The following is a 26,557-nucleotide window of genomic DNA, read 5'->3' on the forward strand; positions in this document are numbered from 1 at the left end:
AAATGAGGGGTGCTGCATCCAGCTTATCGCAGCCTCCAATGCACATTATGAGAAGCATGTTAGGGTGATATTTAGAAGAAACGGCACCACAATACATTCACATCTATATGGCTGTCTGTCATGAATCTATCCATGGCTGCCGCGGCCACCCCCTATTCATGTGTCCGGTCCCTTTCAGGATACCGGGCGCCTGTATTACAGCGGGGGGGGGATTTAAGCACCTGATTTGAGCCATTGACTCTAATAAGCTTCAAAATAGAGGGGACTCGGAGTCCACCCAGGTGTATTAGAAAAGCAAATGAATATTTGCTATTCTAACTCTGAACAGCCTCTCCACCAATCAGGAAGCGCGGGTCTGATACCCATCACCTGATTGGCTGAAAGGACAGGTGATCCTATTGGATGCCTAGCAGGAGGAAAGAAGAGACACACGGTGGAAGCATTGGGGACACAGGAGCCGCCGCCTGACCTGCTGCCCGTCCCACAGCTCACCGCCGTCACCCACTGCCTGACCTGCCACCAAGATGTGGTAAATGCCGGTCAGACAACGAACGATCGGGCGGGCGGGGGTGTGGGGGGGTGCTGGTTAAATGCTGCTGGGGGTTACGATGGCTGCATTTGATAGACACAGTGGCTGCATTTGATGGGCACAGTGGCTGCATTTGATGGGCACAGTGGCTGCATTTGATGGGCACAGAGGCTGCAATTGATGGCACAGTGGCTGCATTTAATGGGCACAGTGGCTGCATTTGGTGGGCACAGTGGCTGCATTATAAGGGCACAGTGGATGCATTTGATGGGCACAGTGGCTGCATTTGATGGGCACAGCGGCTGCATTTGATGGACACAGTGAGGCTGCAATTGATGGGCACAGTGAGGCTGCAATTGATGGGCACAGTGAGGCTGCAATTGATGTTTTTTTTAGAATTTTTCAGTTTGTTTGCGCCTCCCCCAAAATGTTAAACACCAGCCGCCACTACGAGCTGTGCTGCTGTGCCCATTACCATGCATTGTAGCATCCAGTGTTGGGGGCACAAAGGCATGCGCATAGGTGTGACCAGAGCCCTTTCAAGTCATATATATCCCCCTGTGGGTGGTTTCTGGGATAGCTACAAAGAACTCTTCATTTATGGAGTAAATTGCTGACAGTTTGCTTGTAGTGCAGAATGATGTATTTTATAAGAAGGAATTCCAGAATTAGGGGTAAGGCTTATTTAACACTTTAATATTCATGCTCTCCCCAATATAAAGGATTGGTGTTTGTCGGTAAGTATACATATACATACCGGCTCCTGGTAAGATGTTCACCACTCCTTTGGGGAATCCGGCTTTTACAGTCAGCTCTGCAAACTTCAGCGCTGTTAGCGGGGTCACCTACAGCAAATGGGGGGGGGGGGGGGGAGTCATGTGACTTGAATACAGCAAGCGGCAAAATATCAGGAGCATATAAGTCTATGCAATGCTGGATACAAAATAATATTTTACTTTCTTGTACAGTGGGGCTTCCCCAGCACTAGAAGGGTTAAATGTACAATATATCTAAGAGGAGAGAAAAATCATTATTGATCTTACCGCTGTATTCTTATCCCTCTGGTGCTCTGCGCTGTGGACAGTCCCTATGCGTCATCACCTACAACGCAGGACTATTAACCCTACATTGTACATGGATCAGACAGGCATGCGTCCAAGACTAGGAGCACCTTAGGGAGGAGGCTGCGGGGGACTGTGAGGAATAGACATGTGCAATTTGTTTCATTCCGAATTAATTTTTTAACACATTTCGACAAATTTGTTAATTCTGAAACATCTGAATCAAGGAAAACCCATTTAACAAATTTCTCAGAATATTTGTAAATTTGAACATTCGTAAATAAAAGAATTCGGACATTTGTAAATTCATAAATTCGAAAATCCAAAAAGCTGAAAACTCGAAAATCTGAAACAATAACGAACTATTAACGCATTGATAATAATAAACAACAATAATAATAAAACCGTTTTATTATTATTTATTATGAATTTGTTCCGTTCCATTTGTTTAGATGCGGCATTCGTTATTTCGGATAATTCATAACTTCGGATAAATTCGTATTCGTTACGTTCACTAACAGCCAAATTTGAAAGGAAATCCCAATACCTATAATTTAATAGTTATTATTAGTTAGTTATTATTTAGAATTTTCGGATTTCGTTCTTTCGAATTTTCGGATCTTCTTTCAGATTTAGCGAATTTTCCAATTTACGACTTCATAACAATCATAACAAATGACCCAAAAAACAAAAACAAAATGAAAGGAAAACAAATTTTTCAGCTCCTTACTACACTGGTAGTCTCACCTGGGCGGGCTTCAGGACCACTGTGTTACCTGCGGCGAGGCAGGCGGCGGTCTTCCAGGCCAACATCATTAGTGGGTAGTTCCACGGGATGATAATCCCACACACACTGTCAGTTCGGGGTAAGGAACAGAATTAAAGGGAATTTATTATATTTTTTGTGTAATGCTCCATCAATAGTCACATCTTACGGATACTAAATTCTCATTATTACAGCAAAATATATTTTTTTGTCTATGTATCAATACAGAATGATTATTCTATAATAGCCCTTGACGACTGCAAAGTATTAGACATGTGCATGCCGCAAATGTTCGTTTCGGATGCATTTGTTAATTGAAGAATTGAGTTTCGGATGCAATCGATTTGTTTTCGGAATTGTGTCATATCTTCTTTTATTCAGAAATAGCAGTTATTATGGGGTGGAGCATCCTTAACCACCATAACTCATCTGTTGTCAGTGGGATTCCCTGCTGACAGCAGAATGGAGACAAACAATGGCCATATTCAAAAATATTTTTTAAAAACAGCGTTGGGGTCCAACCCCCATCGATACCAGGTTCTTCAGGTCCTGTATAGACTTTAAGTGGAACCGCATGAAAATAGTTTAAAAAAAAAAATTGCGTAGGGCCCCCCCCCCGAAATCTATATCAGACCCTTATCTGAGCATGCAGGCCAGGAAAGAGGCAAGCAAGCCCCCCCCTCATGAACCATACTAGGCCCATACTAGGCCACATGCCCTCAACATGGGGAGGGTGCTTTGGGGGCAACACTGTTTTTTTTAATTTTTTTATTGTTAATGTCGGCATTGTTTGTTTTGATTCCTTGCTGACAGCAGATGAGTCATGGTGGTTAAGGACACCGCGGCTGCCCGCTTCTTAACAACCAGCTTCACAATGAATCTGAATGAAACAAAACCACTTGCCGACGGCAATACGTATATATACGTTGCGGTTTGCAAGTGGTTGAAGCTATCAGCCATAACCCCAGGATTTTTTTTTTCTATGGTTTTCTCATGAAAGCGGTCCAAGCAGCTCATTAGCCGCTGGATCGCTGACGGATGACAGAAGCGTCAGGAGGGACGTTCCCTCCCGCCGCTCACTGGTGTTCCTGGGGCTTACTGTTTTCACTGGCGTGTCCGAGAAACAATCCGATGGTGCGGCTGGCTGGTCACAGAGGTGGACAGAGACCAGATCGTCTCTGATCACCGCTATGGCCTTGGCGGACCAGAGCGACATCATGACATCACTTCCAGTCTAGGGCGGAAGTAAACAATTTAAAAAAAAAAAAAAAAAGCTAAAGATCAAAAATATTTTTTTCGATCTTTTGCTTTTAAAAGGTAAAGGAGAGATTTGGGGTCTTTTTGACCCCAGATCTATCCATAAAGAGGACCTGTCATCCTTATTTCTCTTACAAGGAATGTTTACATTGCTTGTAATAGGAATGAAAATGATCAAAAAAACAGGTAACCTGTAAAAATTTTTTAAAGTGTTGCCTATGGAGATTTTTAAGTTTGTCGCCATTCCACGAGCGCGCACAATTTAAAGCGCGACATGTTAGGTATCTATTTACTTGGGGTAACATTTGTTTTAAAAATTGAGGTATATATTGTGAATTTTTTTTTTAATTCATTAAAGTGTATTTTTCACAAAAAAGTGTTTCTGTTTGAAAAACCTCTGCGCAAATACTGTGTGAAATAAAAAAATTGATCGCCATTTTATTCCTTATGGTCTCTGCTAAAAATAAGATATATATTGTTTGGGGGCAATGTTTTTTTTTTCCAGCAAAAAATACTGATCTGAACGTAAACAAAAAGTGCCAAGAAAAGGCCTGGTCTTCAACTGGTTAAGGAATACACTTGTTAATTTAATTTCAATTTTTGTTCTGATTCATTTACATTTGTCCATTCGGAAATTCGGATACATCCGACACTCCAAAAATGACAGTTTCGGACGCAAAACGAATGTAAATGAACCAAATCGCATATGTCTACAAAGTATTAAACTCACCCGATTGCCTCTCTCCTGGTGAATGTCAGGTTCCGATTCGGACGTGCTTGGTTTATGGGGATGGTGGAGCCCTGAAAGACATACAAGTTATCACAAGTTACACGCAGTTAAAGCTGAGCTTTTTTTCAATGAGTGCAATGAGAGTTGAAAAAAAAAAATATGAACAACTCACCTGAATTTTATCGCACCAGCCAGCAAAATAACGGAAAGTTTGGATGGACATCCCGACGTGGGTCTTCAAAGCTAATGTGTACACCGCACCCGAGTCTATGGATTCAATAGTGGCCAGCTCTTCCTGGTGTTCCTCCATGAGGTCAGCCAGCCTGGAAAGTGACACAGAGATCATCTCAACAATTTTTTTTTTCCTAAAGAATAAGCTGAAATAGATTGGGGTCGTATTACCAACTACAAAAACTAGGCCTATGGGCCAACAGGGGAAAGGGGCCTTGACACCAGGACTGCCCAGGTGGGGGGTACTAACCAGAATGGGTAGTAAATTGAAAATGCAAGTCAGGTGGTATAAGGTTTTACCATTGCAGACTTGCACAGTCGCAATAAAGCAGTTCAGCATTGGCCATGCATAGTATTGGTTTCATGCAGATTGATGTATAATAATAAACCCCAATAGCAAACTTATCTTATTTGCTCCCCTTTGGTCTGTTGAAATTAGAATAGAGAGTTTTTTTTTTTTTTGATGAATGCAAAAAAAAGCAAAAAACCTGTTTATCTTGCCAGAAATTTTGTTAGCGTATGGGTCACGTATAGTTGTCCTTTCAACCCTGACCAGTTCACCTCCATGGACCAAAAAAAAAAAAAAAAAACACCGCCCACTATGATATGATGAAGAGAGGGTGGGGAGGTGTCCTGTGTTTCTTGCACAATTCCTATTCATTTTCTGTATTCTGCAAAAAACCTGGTTGATCTTGCTGTTCTGTTTTCTATCTCAAAATTCTGTTCATGTCCCCAATTCAGCTAGGGATTTTGCAGCTGTGGTGGCAACTCTGCACATGCTCAGTTTTAAGTGAGTTTCTGTGCTGAACATTTCCTTCCTATCACATCTGAGCAGCCCATGTGACTATAGAGTCACACACGTGGGTGTATATACACAGTGGTAAATGACAGCCCACTCCCTCCCTCCTCCTCCATGCCCACTAACCAGCTAAACACAATGGGGGCGGGATTTTACATGTGGATTAATGGAGGCTTCATCTCCCTCTTATTCTAAGACACAGGCTTGAGGGGTGTGACACAGCCTGTGACTGGCAGAAATCTGCCCACACCATGTTATTGCCAAAAAATAATAAATATTTGATTTCAATATATATATTTGTATCATGATTTAAAACAGTTTATTGATATTAATTATTTATTCTCACTCTGTATCCAAATGCTGTTTTTTTATATATTTTTTTTTTATTTTGAACATGTGACCAGCAGCAGAGGACTAGAAGCTCCTCCTGCTTATATTTCCCTGCAGATATGCTGGGAGAGATATCTGGGTCCTGTGGCAGTTGTATATCGGTTAGGAAAAAGGTACTTAGATTTTTTTTTTTTTAAATTAAAATAATTACAGTGCCATCGCGTCCACATACAGAAATAGAAGGGACAATGTAGTGTGTGTTTGGTATCACTTTAATCTGGCCATACAAAAATAGAATGTCACTGAGAAAAATTTTGTTTTCGGAACGTTTGTTTCATTTTCTAATAGTTAAGAGGGTGAAATCAATGATCGTTTTTGACCATAGTGATGAGGATCATTGATCAAGAAAAACACAAAAACCTTCTAGAATGAAAGAAATATTAACTGTGAATGTGGTCTTGGTTCAGGAATATTTTTATTTATTTTTTTTTTTTTATGTGCTTGTGCATCCCAAAATTGACCATAGAATTTGAAATATTGACATGGTCAGGGCTTTCATATAACATTTGTTGAGTCCATAGTGGTACTTCTTACTTCTTTAATTAATGGTTTTTCTGAGTTTCCATACGAATGTTTGACCAGATTTCCACTGGTATATGGCCAGCTTCATTCCAGTTTAAGGAACTTACAATCTAAGATGCCAACAGGCTAAAAAAAATACACCAATGTCTCTTTTTCATTGAGAAAGTCCAAAGAAAAACTACACTCCTTACAGTACTTGAACTTTAAAAAATGTTTGGGTGTACAAAGTAATTGCTATGGATGGTGCCATGCCAAAACCAGATAGTCATAAGAAACCAACATTTCAGGACCTTAGGGAAGGGACTCTGCAAGGCCTGAAAATGTTGGTTGTTCATGACCTTGTGATGTTGTCTTCACAGAAAACACATGAAACACATTTTTTTTGGAGGGCTGGTATTTTATTTTTGCCATTGATGAGATCTGTCAAAGGAGAAGTACCTCCATAAATCAGACTGTAGCTCCAGAAGAAAACCTAATTTATGGCTCCTACTGGGCTTGAAGCTCACCCCAACTGTCACAGGCTGCAAATACCCGCAATGGCTTGCTGTTTATAGGCTCTCCTATAGTATAACCAAAAGATCGGACTTCCAAAGCTGAAGATGACCCTCACCTGTACATTAGACGACCCCGGTCCCTTGGGTTCATCTTGCCCCATTCTCCATTCTCAAAGGCTTCCTTGGCTGAAGATACGGCTTTATCGATGTCCGACAACTGGGCCAGTGACACTTTGCAGATGGCCTATGAAGGGAACAACCGTGAGGCTACAAGTAAACTATGTTTCGTGTTTGTGCTGAAACGTGGTCACACTTACACTACCATCAGTGGGGTTAATGGTGTCATAGACTTTTCCTCCCTCGGCGTCCACAAATTGACCATTGATGAACAGCTGATGAGGCATTCTGATTTTCATATTGTTGGCATCCTTCTCCACCTGAAATAACCGAGATTGTTTGTATACCTTAGAAATATTGTTTGTCCAACCCTAATGAAAAGAGCCAGGCAGCACTGTAATGCTAAGAAAATATTTTGGAATGTAGCAGATCTATTCAGTTTTCCTGTAATCTCACTGTATCTGATGGCTTTCAAATGTATATTACAGGATGAAGAAGACAACAGCATGAACTGAGCCAAGGTTCCAGGTTCCAAGGGAATGCCCAAGCAATTGACCTAGTATCCAATTACACTTTCATTTGAAATCAGTTAAATACATTCTGGGTACATCCAAACAAAAGATATCCAAAGTAGAGTGGAAAAGCTGATCCCCTACCAGAAACTACAGTGTAAGACCCTTGCTCTCTGTAGGGAAGCAGCGGCATCACTACAGAGGTCCAACCCGCCCCCTGCCTTGCTGACCCAGAGCTAGAGCTCTCCAATCAGCAGAGCATATGATTTTTTCTGACTACAGAGCTATAGGTCTGACTCAGCAAGGGGTGTGACAGACCTCTTCAGAGAGACTACTGCTTCCACAGAGAGCTTATTTACAGGGAGAACTTATTGTAAACTTTTTCAGAAGGTGAGAGAGTCTCAGTAAACCAGCCCTGCGTGCTTACATAATCTATGACTTGCGCCTCCTCTGCATCCTCCCCTCTGAGCCGTCTCACAAGCATCTGAATGAATTCTTCAAACTTTGTGGCCATGTAGACATCCTCATTCTGTAGCTGTAACCCGTTACACTTGAGCTTCACCTCTTCCACCAACCTGATGATAAACAGGGAGATTGGAGTACCAAACAGATATATTGACAGAGACAGAAGCAAACACACCATTTCTCCAATCTATCAGGCTCATTGATTAAGACAGAACAAAGTGAATACTTTCAGAGCAGATATCGGCAACAACCAGTCAGCAATGCACTTACCGGTAATTGTTTCAACCATTGTAGATGTACAGTATCTCACAAAAGTGATTGCACCCCTCACATGTTTGTACATAATTTATTATATCTAACTGTTCAACCTGGTTGCCGTCACAGACGCTTGACACCATCTGAACCAAATAAGTTTATCTTGGTCTCATCAGACCACAGGACATAATTCCAGTAATCCATGTCCTTAGTCTGCCTGTCCTCATTTTTGTAAATATTTTATTATATTTTTTCATGTGACAACACTGAATAAATTACACTTTGCTACAATGTAAAGTAGTGAGTGTACAGCTTGTATAACAGTGTAAATTTGTTGTCCCCTCAAAATAACTCAACAGACAGCCATTAATGTCTAACCCACTGGCAATAAAAGTGAGTACACCCCTAAGTGAAAATGTACAAATTGGGCCCAATTAGCCATTTTCCCTCCCTGGTGTCATGTGACTTCAAGGTCTCAGGTGTAAATGGGGAGCAGGTGTGTTAAATTTGGTGTTATCGCTCTCACTCTCTCATACTGGTCACTGGAAGTTCAACATGGCACCTCTCTGAGGATCTGAAAAAAAGAATTGTTGCTCTACATAAAGATGGCCTAGGCTATAAGAAGATTGCCAAGACCCTGAAACTGAGCTGCAGCACGGTGGCCAAGACCATACAGCGGTTTAACAGGACAGGTTTCACTCAGAACAGGCCTCGCCATGGTCAACCAAAGAAGTTGAGTGCACGTGCTCAGCGTCATATCCAGAGGTTGTCTTTGGGAAATAGACGTATGAGTGCTGCTAGCATTGCTGCAGAGGTTGAAGGGGTGGGGGATCAGCCTGTTATAACTTAGACTGTATGCTGCACACTGCATCAAATTGGTCTGCATGGTTGTCGTCCTAGAAGGAAGCCTCTTCTAAAAATGATGCACAAGAAAGCCCGCAAACAGTTTGATGAAGACAAGGACAGGTATTACTGGAATTACTGGAATTATGTCCTGTGGTCTGATGAGACCAAGATAAACTTATTTGGCTCACATGGTGTCAAGTGTGTGTGGTGGAAACCAGGTGAGGAGTACAAAGACAAGTGTGTCTTGCCTACAGTTAAGCATGGTGGAGGGAGTGTCATGGTCTGGGGCTGCATGAGTGCTGCTGGCACTGGGGAGCTACAGTTCATTGAGGGAACCATGAATGCCAACATGTACTTCAACATACTGAAGCAGAGTATGATCCCCTCTCTTTGGAGACTGGGCCGCAGGGCAGTATTCCAACATGATAATGACCCCAAACACACCTCCAAGACGACCACTGCCTTGCTAAAGAAGTTGAGGGTAAAGGCGATGGACTGGCCAAGCATGTCTTCCGACCTAAGGAGAAGAAGCTGGCAGTGCTGTCTTTTTGATAAATTAGATGTAAAATAGTGTATATGAACATTAGGCATTGGCAGCCAGGGCATGGCGAACTTAAAGCTACAGATTGCTAAAAGCTCAGATAAAAGCTGAATAGCAATGATATTACACTACGCAGATAGATAAATGACTCACAGAGGGGAGGACACCCCGCTACACACAGGGTGCTTCCAAGGATGCAAGCAATGCTAGATTTAACTATTAGAAAGCCCAGCATTGTTGGTAGTGTTGTGTAGGTACCATTTTAACAAATGTATATTTTTTTACTTAGAGATTGTATACAGAAAATTTCAAAAATTATATAAAACACCCATTTACAAACTTCTAAACGTCTTTAAAAAATTCAAAACAAAACTGAACGACTTAACTCTCTATTAGCATGTCGTCAACGAACCTTACTACATCCATGGAGGCTGCACCAGCCTTGAAGAAATCAGTAGAGTCCTCTATATCAGCAATGTTGGTCAGGATCCGTTTCCACGCGGCCTGCAACATACACAAGAAGGTAGGATTGGTCTTCTGTTGGGTGAGGAGGAATGTTAAGGAAGAACACAAACTACACGTAGGACCGGGACATTCTGGATGATTAGAGGAGCCAGCACAGTTTATGCTGTGGGTATAATTACGATAGCTCTAAACCCACATGCCAATATAAGTTAATACAATTCCATCTCAGTGTAAGCAGTTCCATTTATAATATGCTTCACCAACAGGATTTGAAGATGGTAAAGTGGCTACATCCACTGTCCAATTACTCCTGGATTACATGTTCAGCACTTGGTCTTAACATCTTAACCTGAGTTTCTCAACCTGGGTTCCATGGAATCCTGGAGTTCTCCAGAGGTTGCTAGGGGCTCCTTGGGCACTAAAATGCGATGTCTGCCTCTCAGATGAGTACCCACTGACCCCAATGACCTTTTTAGCTATGAGTAAGGAGGTAAATCTTGAAATCATTAGTAAATGAGAGGCGCAAGCCAACATATTTTCACTTTTTTTTAAACACAATGAATGGCTTTCATTCATAGCCATTCATTACGTACTATTGTGATGATCTCTGTGATTGGCCACAATTATTACATACAGACAGGGCCAATCACAGCGCATTTATTTGTATCTGGTATTTGTGTGAACACAATAATTTGGCCTGGCTGCCATCCAAACAGCACTAATTATTAGGAACGCAGAAGTTAAGGGAGCATGGGATAACACACATTGGCTTTTTGTTTACATTCATTGTGTATAACTGTCATGTGATCGCTGTAATTGGTCACAGTGATCACATGGTACTGGGGCTGGCCCAGTACAATGATTAGTAATCTGCTGTGTCCGGACATGTAGATGGGATGACGTCAAGTGACAGTGCTCCCGCTCAGCCGTCAATTTTCTTTTATTATATATGCCCAACAAAAAAACAAAGAAAATAAAAATATATGTAACCAAATTCTCTACCAAACCTAAGCCCTATCTGTAAAAAATGCAGCCTTATGGGGGTAAAAACATGTCGCAGCTGCGCTGCTTTGTGTTATGGTGTATAAAAAATAGAACCTCCTGTTGCATTCAGAGAGATGTACTGCCACAGAACGAGACACATTGAAGTGAACAGGGCTGTGCGTCAACGCACAGTATTCCCATTGAAAAAGCTCTTTTGGCTGCCAAAAATACATCATGTATTGCTTTTCACAGTCATATAAACAGTCATATTCCCTCTGCGATTTCAGATATATGGACATTTGTTTGCAGCTTCAGCTTACCCGGATCTCGCTTGCTATGGCTTTTTCCTCTTCGGAGAGTTGCAGAGTGGTGCTGTCAGAGGATTTAAAATACTGTGAAGCCGGAATCATCTTTCCGTCCTCAAACTTAATGTTTTTCACTATGAGCTACCATCCAGAAGAAAAAAAAAGTGTTAAAAATGTACACATTTATAAAACTATAAAATGTTTCCAACCAACAGAGATTTGTACAGAATACTCACCCATTTCCCATCATTCCCAAAAAGCATCAGCCCGTTCTTGGTCACCACACCTGGTTTAGATGCCCCTGGAATCTCAAGAGGCTGCCCATCAGGATTTGGCCCAGAACTGGTGAACGACGAACCAAAAAACGTCAGTTTCTGGATGAAAAAAAGAAGACAGGTATTTGTTATAAGCACAGATTGACTTTTTAAGACATATTTGACATACAAAATGACAATGCTCAAAAATACAAGATAAAAGGGAACACGTAGGGGACTTTTTTATAAAACATTTGTTGCATGAATGTCAGAAGCATTCATGCACGCTGAATGTAATGCGACCGTAATTTTTGTAAGTGATAAATACCTTTATCTTCAGCTCCATCTAGTGGCAAAAATGCAGTATAGTTTTCTCATTGAAGTGTTTCAGAAAAATATTTCTGGATGTTTTAACCCTTTAAGAACATTGCAAGCACAGAAAAATGCCTGTTGACTGTCAGAAATCCAGTGAGCTCCTAACATCCTGTTTGGCCTGACAACACAGAGCCTCTGCTACACTGATATCAAAAGCAGCTTTATCAACTCTACCTGCTGGACTACAGAACTCACTCCCCTCCTGTCCCTCTTCACATACATACATGGATTCCTTTACCAACAAGACAACCCTGCTGCCTTGACTCCAAAGGGTCTGTTTACGCTGTGTGTAGAGAGAGGGCTTTTGGGAGATGTAATTTTGGGGGCATACCATCAATAGGAAATTCAGTTATCCTTGCAAAAGATTTGTTAGGTCGGTGATGATCAGGGAGGCATAAAAGTTGTTTCTTGCACAGGAAAGGGGCCGTGGCTATAGTTCTGGCTGTAGCTCTTTCACAAATTGGGCTTCTGCTTCGGGTGGAGCTACAGCCAGAACAGACAGAATAAAAAATGGTCTTTTACTATTCAATAGGAACAAGGTATAAGTCTGGTGAAGATCAGGGAGTCATAAAAGTTGTTTCTTGCACAGTAAAGGGGCTATTGCTACAGATCTGGCTGTAGCTCCCCCCACAAATTGGGCTTCTGCTTGTGGTGGAACTACAACCAGCACAGACAGAAAAAAATTGTCTTTTAGCATTCAACAGGAACAAGGTAAAAGAAAAAAAAGAATGATGGGCCATGATCACAGTGGCTAAGTGGTTGGCACTTCCACCTAGGAGCACCAGGATCACCAGTTCAAATCTCAATCACGACACTACCTGCTTGCAGTTTGCATGTTCTCCCTGTGCCTGCATGAGTTTCCTCCGGGTACTCCGGTTTCCTACCACACTCCAAAGACATGCTAGTAGGTTAATTGCATCCTGTCTAAATTGGCCCTAGTGTATGAATGTGAGTTAGGGACCTTAGATTGTAAGCTCCTTGAGGGCAGAGACTTATGTGAAGTGCTGTGTAAATAGAAAGTGCTATAGAAGTACCTGTAAAAAAAAAAGTGATCTGCAGAAGAGGTGGAGGTTTGAGCGTAAATGTGGATCATGCCTATACAAGCCTATACAAGCACTTTACATACATTTTTTGTTAACCTGTTTCCACAATCACATCGAGGATACAATGTGAGTTTTGGACATCAGCATAGCTTGGGAGGTCACAGAGATGGGCAGATGCACCAGTCTTAAATCCAGCCCCAAAAGGAGCATCTATTGCTAGTTCCCAGGAACAGCGTCCTTGGAAATATTGGCAGCTACATAGCATGTCACAAGCACCGTCCTTGAATGCGATGGCATCGCTCGTGTTCAAACATAACTGATCACTCAGCACATTCATCAACTTTGACCTAGCACAGGGCATTGAGTGGGTGAGCTTCAGGTCTGCTCAGCACTTGGCACTCACCGTTCCATTGACTTCTGTCCAGGCTCCGGGCACTTTGTCATTCCCTCTGATAAAGTTATGGATCGCTTCCCCTGGCTGATCCCAATTAATCTGATGGGAGAGAAAAGAAGATGACTGATTTCAAAGCAACTGGTTCAAATACCAATTATACTGTAAATCGGGGGTCTCCAAATTGCAGTCCGCAGGCCAGATGTGGCCTTTTGCTTGCCCTTATCTGGCACTTGGGGCACTATAACTTCCACTGATACGAGGCACCATTTCTTTAAAGGACACCAAAGACGGGGCACTATTCCTTCCACTAACACCAGAGATGGGGAACTAATATTCCCACTGACACCAATTATGGGGCGCTATTCTACTCACTGACACCATTGATGGGGCACTATTCCTCCCAATGACACCAATGATGGCGCACTATTCCTCCCAACGCCACCCATGGTGGGGCACTATTCCTACCAGTGATACCAATGTTGGGGCACCATTTCTCCCACTGACACCAATGTTGGTGCACTATTCCTCCCAATGATGGGGCACTATTCCTTCCACTGATACCAATGTTGGGGCACTATTCCTCCCACTGATACCAATGATGGGGCACTATTCCTCCCACTGTTACCAATGATGGAGCACTATTTCTCCCACTGTTACCAATAATAGGACACTATTCCTTCCACTGATACCAATGATAGGACACTATTCCTTCCACTGACACCAATGATGGGGCACTTTTCCTCCCAATGATGGGACACTATTGCTCCCACTGATACCAATGATGGGGCACTATTGCTCCCACTGATACCAATGATGAGGCACTATTCCTCCCACTGACACCAACAATGGGGCACTATTCCTCCCACTGACACAAACAATGGTGCTTCATTCCTCCCACTAATACCAATGATGGACACTATTCCTCCCACTGACACCAATGGTGGGGCACTATTGCTCCCACTGACACCAATAGTGGGGCACTATTGCTCCCACTGACACCAATGGTGGGGCACTATTTCTCTCACTGACACCAATGGTGGGGCACTATTGCTCCCACTGATACCAATGATGGTGCTTTATTCCTCCCACTGATACCAATGATGGAGCACTATTCCTCCCACTGATACCAATGATGGAGCACTATTCCTCCCACTGATACCAATGATGGGACACTATACCTTCCACAGATACCACTGATAAAAAAAGTTTAGAGACCCTTGCTGTAGGTCACAATAGGTTGACCTTCATATGTTCTTCACAATGAATGTACACAAATGTAACAATGTAGCAATGATTTACTTCAGACTGTGAAATATTAAACAAACGTTCTCTTTTATTTTACTATACAGAACTTTTATTATACAACCTTGAATTCTGAATATACCATGTCATGGACTTCTGCAAGATCGTAATTCTTTTTACAGTAAACAGAACAATAAAAAGGAGTATTAAAAAAAAAAAAAAAAGTAAACAATTATAGCGAAAATAGATTCTTCCCTTTCGGGGTGGAGTGGGTTTTTTTTTTTAACCAGGCAGATCTTTAGACCTCCCTACTACACCCTCTTATATGCCCTCTACATTGAAGAAAAATGTAAATAGCATGTAATCCATACACAAGCCCATTATTCATTGAACCCTTTTGCTGCCAGAGTCGTTTTTGTGTTTTTTGCATATATGTTCTAAAATTCATTTTAGGCTCAAAGATGAATTAAACCCCCCCCAAACACAATTCCTTCCACTGGTACAAATGATGGGCCACTATTTTACATAGGTTGGACTTGATGGACTTGTGTCTTTTTCTCAACCTGACCTACTATGTACCTACTATGCAACTATTCCTTTTTTAAGGGAAGGTCCCACACACTCTGCTTGAGTGCTTCCGCCATATACCGCTTCCTCCAGTCTGAACATAAATATCAGATATTATAGCCACATATTGCAACCAAGAACTAGGCATGACTTGTTTGCCTGCAAAGCTGGAAGTCTTTATTTTTAATTCAGACACATTCTTTGATATCCCACAGGAGGACATCCCCCCTCCTGATCATATTACCCTAACAATACAACCTGTACAAAGGAATATAATTACAACAACCGACCTATACTATAAACATTACGTTAATTAGACACCTGGATGACTCAGAGGTATCATTCCAGGTCAGACTTGCCGGCTTCTATCTCAGAAAGTACAATACACATTATTACAAGTATAAACGCATTCCCTCAATAGTTTGCTAGCAGACAGACAATAGGTGAGTTAAAAAGCACAATTAACAAAGGATGAAATACCCTTAGGAGGCACACTAGACCTACTTACAATAAACAAATTATAGCAGGCAACCCCAGACAGGTGGCTTGCTGATGACATCAACATCCGCTATGAGTCCCACAGTGTGGAGAAGTCATCGCTGGCACTATGGCATCTAGGTCCTTAACATGTTAATTAGATCCCCTCAAACAACAATAGATTCCCTAGCATCAATAGACCCTCCAGCACCATTGCTATTACATACATTCAGTGCTGGAGGTCCCGGAACTGCGTCTCCCCGCATTCCAGCTGAAAAAAAGACCTGGAGATAAGAAATGTAACGAGTACACTTGTTGGAATATATAATTCTGCCCATACCTCTAGTACCTTAAGACATCACTTTGTATACAGAAATACCTATCTTATGTAAACAATCTTTTGTCTTGGAATATGATATGTAAAATTTTCAATAAAAATTATTGGAAAAGAAAATGTTGGTGCTAAAACTGGCCTTTAGAACTGCAGTGCATATAGCGGCTTTACCTTTGCATTTTCCTTTTTCTGCATGGGGTCGTAAGTGGCGCCCTCTACTGGCTGAGGGATCCTTGGAGCTTTTCCCTCTGCTATCAACCTCACAGCCTCTACCTACAAAAGAAACATTTTATCAAAAGTGTTAAAATAGCTTTGAATTTGGTTCCCAACCACCACAAAATCACGAAAACGAAAACTTTACAGAGCATTTTATTAGGCAAAGGTGAGAGAAAGCTAAAGTATATCTAAATCCAACAATTAAAAGTGTAATATATTGCAGCTTACCAGTGCTTAGATGCAGTAGCTTCTCTTTTTTTAGACTTTTTTAAAATTTTACTTCAGCCTGTTATGTACAGTGGGGGAAATAACTATTTGATACCCTACAGATTTTGTTTTCCCACTTACAAATAAATGAAGGGTCTAAAATTTTTATCATAGGTGTATTTTATATGATATAGACAGAATGTCAACCAAAAATACAGAAAAAACACAATACAGGTGTTATAAATTGAGTTGCAGTTCAGTGAGTAAAATAAGTATTTGATCCCCCAAGCAAAACATGACTTAGTACTTGGTGGTGAAAACCTTGTTGGCAAGCACAGAGGTAAGACGTTTCTAGTATTTGGTTACCAGGTTTGCACACATCTCAGGAGGGATTTTGGTCCACTCTTCTTTACAGATCTTCTTGGCTGTCGCTTGGCAACTCGAAGTTTCAGCTCTCTCCATACATTTTCTATAGGATTTGGGTCTGGAGACTGGCTGGGCCACTCCACGACCTTAATGTGCATCTTCTTGAGCCACTGCTTTGTTGCCTCGGCGGTATGTTTTGAATCATGGTCATGCTGGAAGACTCATCCACGACCCATCTTCAGTGTTCTGGCTGAGGGAAGAAGGTTCTCATCCAATATTTTACAACACATGGTCGCCGGCAGCATGTACCTTTAGCAGGGAAACAGCCCCAAAGCATAATGTTTCTACCTCTGTGCTTGATTGTAGGGATGGTGTTCTTAGGGTCGTAGTCAGCATTTTTCTTCCTCCAAACAGGGCGAGTCGACTTAATGCCAAAGAGCTTGATTTTGGTCTCATCTGACCACAGCAATTTCTCTCAATCCTTCTCTGAATCATTTAGATGTTCATGGGCAAACTTCAGATGGGCCTGTACATGTGCCTTCTTGAGGAGAGGGACCTTGCGGGCGCTGCATTATTTCAATCCATGGTGGCGTATTGCGTACTAATGGTTTGTTTGGTGACTGTGGTCCCAACTTCCTTAAAATCATTCACAAGTTCCCCCGTGTTGTTCTGGACTGATCCCTCACTTTTCTCATGATCATCCTTACCCCATGAGGGGAAATGTTGCATGGAGCTCCAGACCGAGGGCAATTGATGGTTATTTTGTATTTCGTTCATTTGCGAATAATTGCTCCAACAGTTGTCTCCTTCTCACCAAGTTTCTTGCTGATGGTCTTGTAGCCCATTCCAACCTTGTGCAGGTCTACAATCTTGTCCCTGATCTTTGACAGCTCTTTGTCTTGCCCATGATGGTGAGGTTTGAATGGAAGAGATTCTGTGGACAGATGTCTTACACCTAACGAGTTGTTGTTAGAGCACCTTCTTAAATTGACAGGACTAACCTGTGTACCACATGAGCACCTACTGTAGCCAGAATTATTGTTGGTTGGAAGGGGACCAAACACTTATTTTACTTACTGAAGTTCAACTTAATTTATAACATTTGCATCATGTGTTTTTTCAGGATTTTTGGTTGATATTCTCTATCATTTAAAATACACCTATGATAACAATTATAGACCCTTCATTTCTTTGTAAGTGAGCAAACTTACAAAATCCGCAGGGGATCGAGTAATTATTTTCCACACTGTACCTGGTGTTATTCCTTTACTTCAACCTGGTGAATAATTCACTTCATGTGCCTCGGTGCTACGTTTACTCCTTTACTGTATCCATGAGACCAGCTATGATTGCCACCTAGGCCAAACTTTAAACATATCTGCCTCTGTTCATCTTCATTACATATTTACCAGTATGTAGGTAGGTGCAGTCTACTTTATCCACTGCAGGTGGCGCTCGACCAAAGCGGCATTACAGAGGGAGAGGAAGTCAAGGGGAACATGGTTCCGTTATAGTTTACTGGATCACTGGGGAAGCTATCCGGTTGGATGCTGCTATCCCATGTGACTTTCGCAGCCATCTTGGGTCTATTTACGACCCCGGCTCCCAGGCTTGGCGTGTGGGTAGTGTAGGGACAGTGATTAGCAGTAGGGAGAGGTTCCAGATGAGTAGGGAAAGGATAGCGACACACCCTGGAAGCCTCCCCATTTGGGTACGTACCGGCCAGGCCACTTTCTGCCCCTCAAGGTAGACGCTGTCCGCACATCTGAGGCCTGCTCCACTACACTCTGCAAGTGTTCCCAGTCGGGTGCCTTCCCACTGTGCTTGCTGTGAATTATTGGATTCTACATTAATAGATCTCTTCTCTGTAGCTGGGCTGAGTGTTTACTGCCACCATACCATGCTGCACCTCCCCTCAAGTATTATGGTTCCTGATTCTGGGGGACTGTTAACTCTGCCCATGGCCCTCAATTTGTCCGCCCACTTTCCCAGTGGGGGTGCCCAAATCACGCCCACTTTGTGGGATGGTTTTACCCAGGCCCTGCCTCAAAATATTTAGAGATCACCCATCACATCCACTGTATGGTTTTGTCCTGCCCTTTAATATGTGAGAACCACCCACTTACCAGTTCCCCGCAGTTATTTCCTTTTTGAATTACTGTGCATGTGAAGTAACTCAGATATAGTTGATGCTGTGATCCTGGCACATCACCCCGGACACAGCCTTGGCTAGACAGAGGGCCAAGATGTGGGACTGTCCTGGCAAATCCAGTACAGTTGGCATGTATGTACAGTAAATTGAGTAGATTAGTAGTTTATAACAGGGGCGTAGATAAGGGGGGGTAGGGGGGGTCCAATTCCCCTCCCTGAGCTTCTGTTGCACAGTGCAGAAGCTAGTGCTGACAGCCATACCAGGCTCTGTGTGATATGCTCTCCTGACCCCTGAGCTCTGCATCGAGCCCCTGCGTTCTCTGCAATATGCACACAAATTTTAAGTCCCTCACACTGTTAGCACAATTTTGATAAATGCATAATTTTGTGATTCTGGTGCATTGGTAACCCATTATTTTCAATGGTTCAATGGTCTGTCTCATCTCTGATCTAAAGAAGAGACTCCTGATCTAACATCGAAGATATGCATGTTAGCGAACCGCTAAATGGGCCCTCAATAACTCATAGACTCCCTCCATTGACAATAAATCTGTGCGCTCACCATGCCTTTAACCCCCTCGGGGAAGAGGAACCTGTTATATATGGAGTTCACTGTATCCTCTGGAAGAACTTCACATTCTTTCTGAAGCAGGATGTCTCCCGTGTCAAGACCGTCATCAGCCCAGAATACGCTAAAGCCCCCAATCTTATCTCCTTGCATCAGAGTCCTGCAAAGCAAGATTTATGAAAACATGAGGGATTGTCCTGTAAGACTCCATATAAATGTAACACAATGTTAAGCCATGCTGCTAGGCATACATCGCCCCATGGGTAGTGGTTAGACACTCTGTCAGGTTTTGTCCATGTCCCCTTCAGGAAGTTTTACCCTCACTTCCTGTTCCAGCGCCAACCATGAAAGGCACTGATATCCAACAGAGACACAGACTGCAATATAAACCAGACAGATGTTCTAATCTTGTACTACTCAGAACCTTGACTGGACTCCCATTTTAAGGGATCTATTTATAAAACCTTCATTGGTCGAATCTCAGATGCAAGCGGAAGGAAAATTTCCCTTATTTTTCCTAATAGATGAATGCCTGTATCTGCAGCTGCATCAAGTGGCCAAAATGCAGTATATTTTCTCTATAAGGTATTTCAGAAATACGTACTGCACTTTTGACACTATATGGTGCTGATGTTGCAGGAATGACTCTATTAGAAAAAAGAAAATTCCTTCAGCTTGCACAAATGTTTCTGACATAAGGAGGAACTCTATTCTAAGGGGAACCTCTATGTAAGAGAAGATTCTGATCTACAGGGGGCTCTGATCTGAGGGAAGATTCTGATATAAAGGAGGAGTCCAGTTTAATGGTGGGGGGCTTCTGATCTGGAAGGGGACGCTGATCTAAGGTGGGGTATTCTGATCAAAATGGGGGGGGGCTCTAACCTAAGGGAGACACTGATCTAAAAGAAGAGTCTAATCCTAAGGAGGAACTCTGATCTAAGGTTGGTTGTTAGCAATAGGTGTTCAATGATGTCCATATGTTGGTGGTGGGAGTGCGGCATGGCTCTCCCTTGTTGGAGGTCTACTCTGGGGCCCAACTTATGTTCCTGCACAGGGGCCCCCTGCAGTCAGAAAACACCCCTGCTTTTGTCATTTCTCTTCTAAGCCAGAGGCACCAGGATCGTTCACGCTCGTGTGGCTGCCTTGTACGTACACTTACCAGTTGATTGCTGAGGCCCCCCTATGTCTGGGCAGGATGGAGGGATGATAGATAATGGAACCATGCTTTGGAGCATCGATCACTTCCATCGGGATGAACTGGGAGCAGAAGGGCAGGACGTTCAGTTCTGCCCCCAATGCTGTGTACTTCTCCACCACCTCCGGGATGGCCTGGCCCTTCAACCTCCATCGGGGAAACTTAAATACGGGGACGCCGTCCTTCTCTGCCTCGGCTCCTGTCGGCACAAAGAATGTTTTAGAACCTCATGTAAGGGACCCACGTTATACAAGAACCTATAGAAGATCTTCCAACCAGTCCTCCATATTTTCCCTCATAGTATCACAACTCCATAGTTCATCACTTTTACCTCTACCTCCATTCTAGGCCTCCATCATCTCACCAAAACATTTGGCCAATTGCTTCCAAGACAAAATTAAAAAATAAGAAATATAATAATAAATAAAAAAAAAAAACTATTGCACAATCTTTATCCTCTACCATCTTCACGACTTCATTACCGGAACAACCCAATTTCCGGTTTATTACTTGTCCCATTGATCCTTAACTTAATTTAATCTTATCCCCCCTGAACTCTCTTACTGTATCCCCCTTCTGTCCCAAGGGTTGGTACAAAGTAAATTGAATCATTCACCAAGTCCGTACATCCTCCTGACCTCTGCGTCATGAATGAATGAATGGAGGGTGGGCAGATGAATGAAAGGTCAGCCTCCTCCATTCATAGAGTGCTTTTCATTGTGAGAACTGATGAAGGAGGAGGGGGGGCAGAAAAGGCAAGCATACTCTGCACTGTGAGGAGTGCCTGTCACAGATGGAGGCTGTTGGGGTATCTGGGGGGCAGAGGATGAATGATTTCAAGGAACCGAGCAGCCACAAGCACATGAGACACATCATTCATGTAGGTACTGTCCCTGGTGCTGAAAAAAAAAGTCACTAAATTTCAGCTTTAAAGTGGGATTCCAGGCAAAACCTAACTAGTCTTAAAAAGATGTCCCCTCCCCCCTTTTAACACAACAAGGAAAGTAGGTGCCAACAGGTGACCAGATCCTGTGTGAGGGGGCAGTCTCTGTATAAATAGTTCTTAAGGAGTTAAAGTCCATATAAGTATAAAGTTCATATATCAGGAGGAAATAATCCAACAAGAATGGGGGGATCCTTATTCGCAGGCTTATTCGCAGGAGCAGAGGCAGGCTCTAAGGGCCCTTTCACACTGGGGCGGTTTGCAGGCGCTATTGCGTTAATAATAGTGCCTGCAAACCGACCCGAAACAGCCGCTGCTGTCTCTCCAGTGTGAAAGCCCCGGGGGCTTTCACACTGGAGCAGTGCGCTGGCAGGATGGGAAAAAAAGTCCTGCCAGCAGCATCTTCGGAGCGGTGAAGAAGCGGAGTGTATACCGCTCCTTCACCGCTCCTGCCCATTGAAATCATTGGGACGGCGCGGCTATACCGAGGGCAAAGCGCCTCTGCAGAGTCGCTTTGCGGTGGTTTTTAACCCTTTCTCAGCCGCTAGCGGGGGTAAAACCGCCTCACTAGCGGCCGAATACCGACAGTAAAGCGCCGCTTACAATAGCGGCGTTTTAACGCCGACGCCGCCCCAGTGTGAATGGGGCCTAAATGACAGGCAGGAGAGAGAAGAAAAAGTGCCTCTAAATGCAGACAGTTTACAGGTTTAGTAGGTGCAATAAAATCCAAGGGGCAACTCCATGTGAGTTGTCCCTTGGATTTTGTTGCACCTACTAACCACTTAAAGACCGGAAGATTTTCCCCCTTAATGAGCAGGCCATTTTTTTGCGGCACTGCATCGCTTTAGCTGACAATTGCGCAGTCGTGCGATGTTGTACCAGAACAAAATAGACGTCCTTTTTTTTCCACAAATAGAGCTTTCTTTTAGTGGTATTTGATCACCTCTGCGTTTTTTATTTTTTGTGCTATAAAGAAAAAAAAAAAAAGCGTCAATTTTGAAAAAAAAAACAATATTTTTTACTTTTTGCTATAATATATATCCAAAAAAAAAGTCTTATCATTTGATGCCGATATGTATTCTTCTACATATTTTTGGTATAAAAATGAAAAAATTAGAAATATATCTGCAGTCTTATCCCCTGGCGCTGTGATACATTCAGTCTAATCGGCGGCCATGCAGTGTAACCAAGCGCCACCTCCTCCTCCGTGTCCTCCTCCGTGACGGAACACTGACTCGGTTTCCCAGCAGCGAGTCAGTGTTCAGCCTATCACAGACAAGGACGACGAGGAGGAGGTGGCACTTGGTTACACTGCATGGCCGCCGATTAGACTAAATGTATCACAGCGCCAGGGATAAGACTGCAGATGGGCACAGCGCCAGGAGATAACTCCGGCACAACGCCGATCAAGGGGCATGAGGCAGAGGCTGAGAAAGAGGCATGGCATGCGATTAGACTGAATGTATCACAGCGCCGGGGGATTAGGCTGCAGAGGAGAACTCGAGTATAAGCCGGGGGGGGGGGGGGGGGGTCATTTTCAGCACAAAAAAAATGTGCTGAAAAATTCGGCTTATACTCGAGTATATACGGTATATGCATCTTTCTTACAGAGGTTAGTCAGAATAGGTGTTAGGAAAGGAGAGGGAGCATTTTTAAAAGTAGTTGGGGTTCGCTGGAATTTTACTTTAAAGTGGTATTAAACTCAAAACCAAAAAAAGTTATATATTGCAGCTTACCAAACATTAGATATGGTGGCTGCATTAGTTTTCTTTTCTAGGCTTTTTCCCCCTCTGTTTTCACCTGGTGATCTGGCCAGTAACACACCTCTTGTATTAAAGTGCCACTCCGGATGAAGAAGCTCAAGGGGCACCTTTAGACACAGGATTGTCAATCCGGGGGAAGGGGAGTGTTAGATGTACTAGCAGGGCCGTCTTTAATATTGATTGGACCCTGGGCAAACATTTTCTTGGGGCCCCCCCACCATGCGATTTCGCTCTCCACCTGCTCTGAGACATACAATAAATAGCTGCTAGACAATATCAGTTTACTGAATCAGATCACGTAGCAATTGTGTTTGGTTGCCAGAGGTTACTGTACACCAATACTGCTCACTGATTGGTTGCTAGAGGTTACAGCACATCATCTCCTCACTGCCTCCACACCATGGACTGGGGTGGTGAGGGGACCTATTAATAGACAGAAAACTCCTAGGGAGTTGGCAAGTATGAGGCAGCTGCTTTGGGCCCCACAACAATGATGGGGACCAGGGCAGATGCCCCTTTTGCCCTGCCTTAAAGGCGGCCCTGTGTACTAGTAGATTTAGAGTAGGTACACTAAAAATGTAAGCCAAACTCCTAGCAGTTACAGCAACAGTTTTTTTTTTCCTTTCGTAATAAAAGGTTTTACATAAAGAAATAAAAGCTGATCAGTTTAAGCTGTCCTGTCAGTGGTAAATGGTTTGTATTATCTCTGTAACTGACACACTCTTTTGAAAAACAACAGACTCACTGCCTGGATCACTAGTTGACAACAGAAGAAGAAAAGTATAAAAAATAGAAATAATGCAGCCACCATATCTAAGAATTTGTAAGCTGCAATATAATAAATGTTTGCTTTTGGGTTTAATACCACTCTAAGACCCCCTTCACAGTGGGGCCGCAGCTGCCTAAGCACTGATGCGCCGCTTGTTTTAGCAGCGCTTTACGGTCGCTAGCAGGGCGATTTTATCGCCAAAGAAGGGGTTAAAATCGCCCGTATTGCGGTGCTTGTGAAGCGCTTTTCAGACAATTTGAAGCGCTGCCCATCCATTCCAATGAGCAGGGCGTTTTAGGAGCACTAAATACAGCGTTCCCAAACCACCCCAAAGATGCTCCTTGCAGGACTTTTCCTAATGTCCTGCAAGCACACCGCCCCAGTGTGAAAAGACCCAATTAAATTAGTGGAAGGCGGTTTTTGGGCTCTATTTAGAGACTATTTCTAACGCTAAAATGCCTAAATACGTCCTCAATCTGAAAGGTGTCTAATGCCGCGTACACACGGTCGGACTTTACGGCAGACTTTGCCCGGCGGACTTTTCGACGTACTTTACGACGGACTTTCTGAATGAACGGACTTGCCTGCACACAATCCATCAAAGTCTGTCGAATTCGTACGTGATGACGTACGACCGGACTAAAACAAGGAAGTTCATAGCCAGTAGCCAATAGCTGCCCTAGCGTGGCTTTTTGTCCGTCGAACTAGCATACAGACGAGCGGACTTTTCGACCGGACTCGAGTCCGTCGGATAGATTTGAAACATGTTTCAAATCTAAGTCTGTCCAACTTTTGAGAAAACAAAGTCCGCTGGAGCCCACACACGATCAAATTGTCCGACGAAATCCATCCGCCGGGCAAAGTCTGCCGTAAAGTCCGATCGTGTGTACGTGGCATTAGTCTCCATTTTCCGCCTCTCTTTTCCTCTCTGTCCACTCCTTTCTTTTCTAATGCCCCGTACACACGGTCGGACATTCTGACAACAAAATCCTAGGATTTTTTCCGACGGATGTTGGCTCAAACTTGTCTTGCATACACACGGTCACACAAAGTTGTCGGAAAATCCGATCGTTCTGAACGCGGTGACGTAAAACACATACGTCGGGTCTATAAACGGGCAGTGGCCAATAGCTTTCATCTCTTTATTTATTCTGAGCATGCGTGGCACTTTGTCCGTCGGATTTGTGTACACACGATCGGAATTTCCAACAACGGATTTTGTTGTCGGAAAATTTTATAGCCTGCTCTCAAACTTTGTGTGTCGGAAAATCCGATGGAAAATGTCCGATGGAGCCCACACACGGTCGGAATTTCCGACAACACGCTCCGATCGGACATTTTCCATCGGAAAATCCGACCGTGTGTACGGGGCATTAAGCTGGCCATACACCAGTAGAATTTCCTTTGGAAAAATGACCGTAGTTATCAGAGTGTTTGATTTTTTTAACAGTTAGTATGGTGCTATGGATGATCATTTTTGACCACAGGGACAAAGGAAATCAAAGAAGAAGGGTGGGATTTTTCTCACACTAATGAAATTCTAGAAAAATTGGCACAACAATTCAACAAAAGTTACTCAGGGTTTTCATATATTTTCAAATTTCTGATATCCATAATGGTACGAATGCACTGACCAATATTTTTCCTAGTTTCCGTACTAATGTTCTAATGAAATTCTACTGGTAAGTAGCCAAATTTACTCCCACAGCTACAACTTACCTCTCCAATCACCTCTCATTCTTTTGTCGATGAGTGCTGACCTTTGCGTAACCCATCCTACTCCTTCTTATCACAGATTACATATAATCCTATTGTACTTACACTTTAGAACTTTTGCCAATTTAATATAAGTGTCTTGTACAACCTCAAACTCCTCGCACCCCTTCCTTCTTAAACATTGACCTGTCAAGTCCTCAATGTCAATGCCTTTTGCTATTGCCAACCTTTGCTAGTCCACATACCCTCTGTATGTTTGTTACCTTACTGATCCTTATCTTTGTAACTATTTTCTTTTTGTTCAGCAATAAAAATTTACTGTAAAAGAAAAAATAAAATAACAAAAACTTTATTGCTGCAATTACGTTTACAAGAACTGTTTCATTTTATGGGCAAGACCCAAAATAGCCCTATCGATTTCTCTCAAAAACATTCATTTTTTTTATAGTGCCATTATATTCCTCAAAGCTTTGTCATGGTGCAGAACCGGTGGCCTGAGAACCACATGCGGCCCTTTGGCACTTGCTGTGTGGCCCTTGGTTCTGTGGGAGTATTGATTTCTAAAGGGGTAATTAATCTCTATATAAAATGCCCCCACCTCTCACTGTCTTTTAAAGCATATCCCGGTCTCTGACCAGACCTGTGGCACCTCCCCAGTCTCAGACCATCATGTCTTTTAGTATGTCTGCAAATTTATGACAGGTCTCT

At 42.9% G+C, this 26,557-nt stretch overlaps 1 protein-coding gene across 1 annotated transcript in view; it reads right to left on the reverse strand.

The window, feature by feature from the left end:
* The window catches only part of LOC141102902 (cytosolic 10-formyltetrahydrofolate dehydrogenase), a gene marked incomplete at its 5' end in the record, with an annotated part of 44,086 nt that extends 23,229 nt beyond the window's left edge, over nt 1-20,857 (reverse strand). The window contains 14 exon segments of the mRNA XM_073591938.1: nt 1,287-1,374; nt 2,338-2,443; nt 4,344-4,414; nt 4,516-4,666; nt 6,896-7,023; nt 7,097-7,216; nt 7,836-7,983; nt 9,928-10,019; nt 11,285-11,410; nt 11,506-11,643; nt 13,345-13,434; nt 16,127-16,228; nt 19,458-19,623; nt 20,623-20,857. Coding sequence (XP_073448039.1) covers nt 1,287-1,374; nt 2,338-2,443; nt 4,344-4,414; nt 4,516-4,666; nt 6,896-7,023; nt 7,097-7,216; nt 7,836-7,983; nt 9,928-10,019; nt 11,285-11,410; nt 11,506-11,643; nt 13,345-13,434; nt 16,127-16,228; nt 19,458-19,623; nt 20,623-20,857 — 1,761 coding nt within the window.
* Between the last annotated feature and the right edge of the window lie 5,700 nt (nt 20,858-26,557).

This window comes from Aquarana catesbeiana, linkage group LG07 (genome assembly GCF_042186555.1).
Source record: "Aquarana catesbeiana isolate 2022-GZ linkage group LG07, ASM4218655v1, whole genome shotgun sequence".
In the NCBI taxonomy this organism is placed as follows: domain Eukaryota; kingdom Metazoa; phylum Chordata; class Amphibia; order Anura; family Ranidae; genus Aquarana; species Aquarana catesbeiana.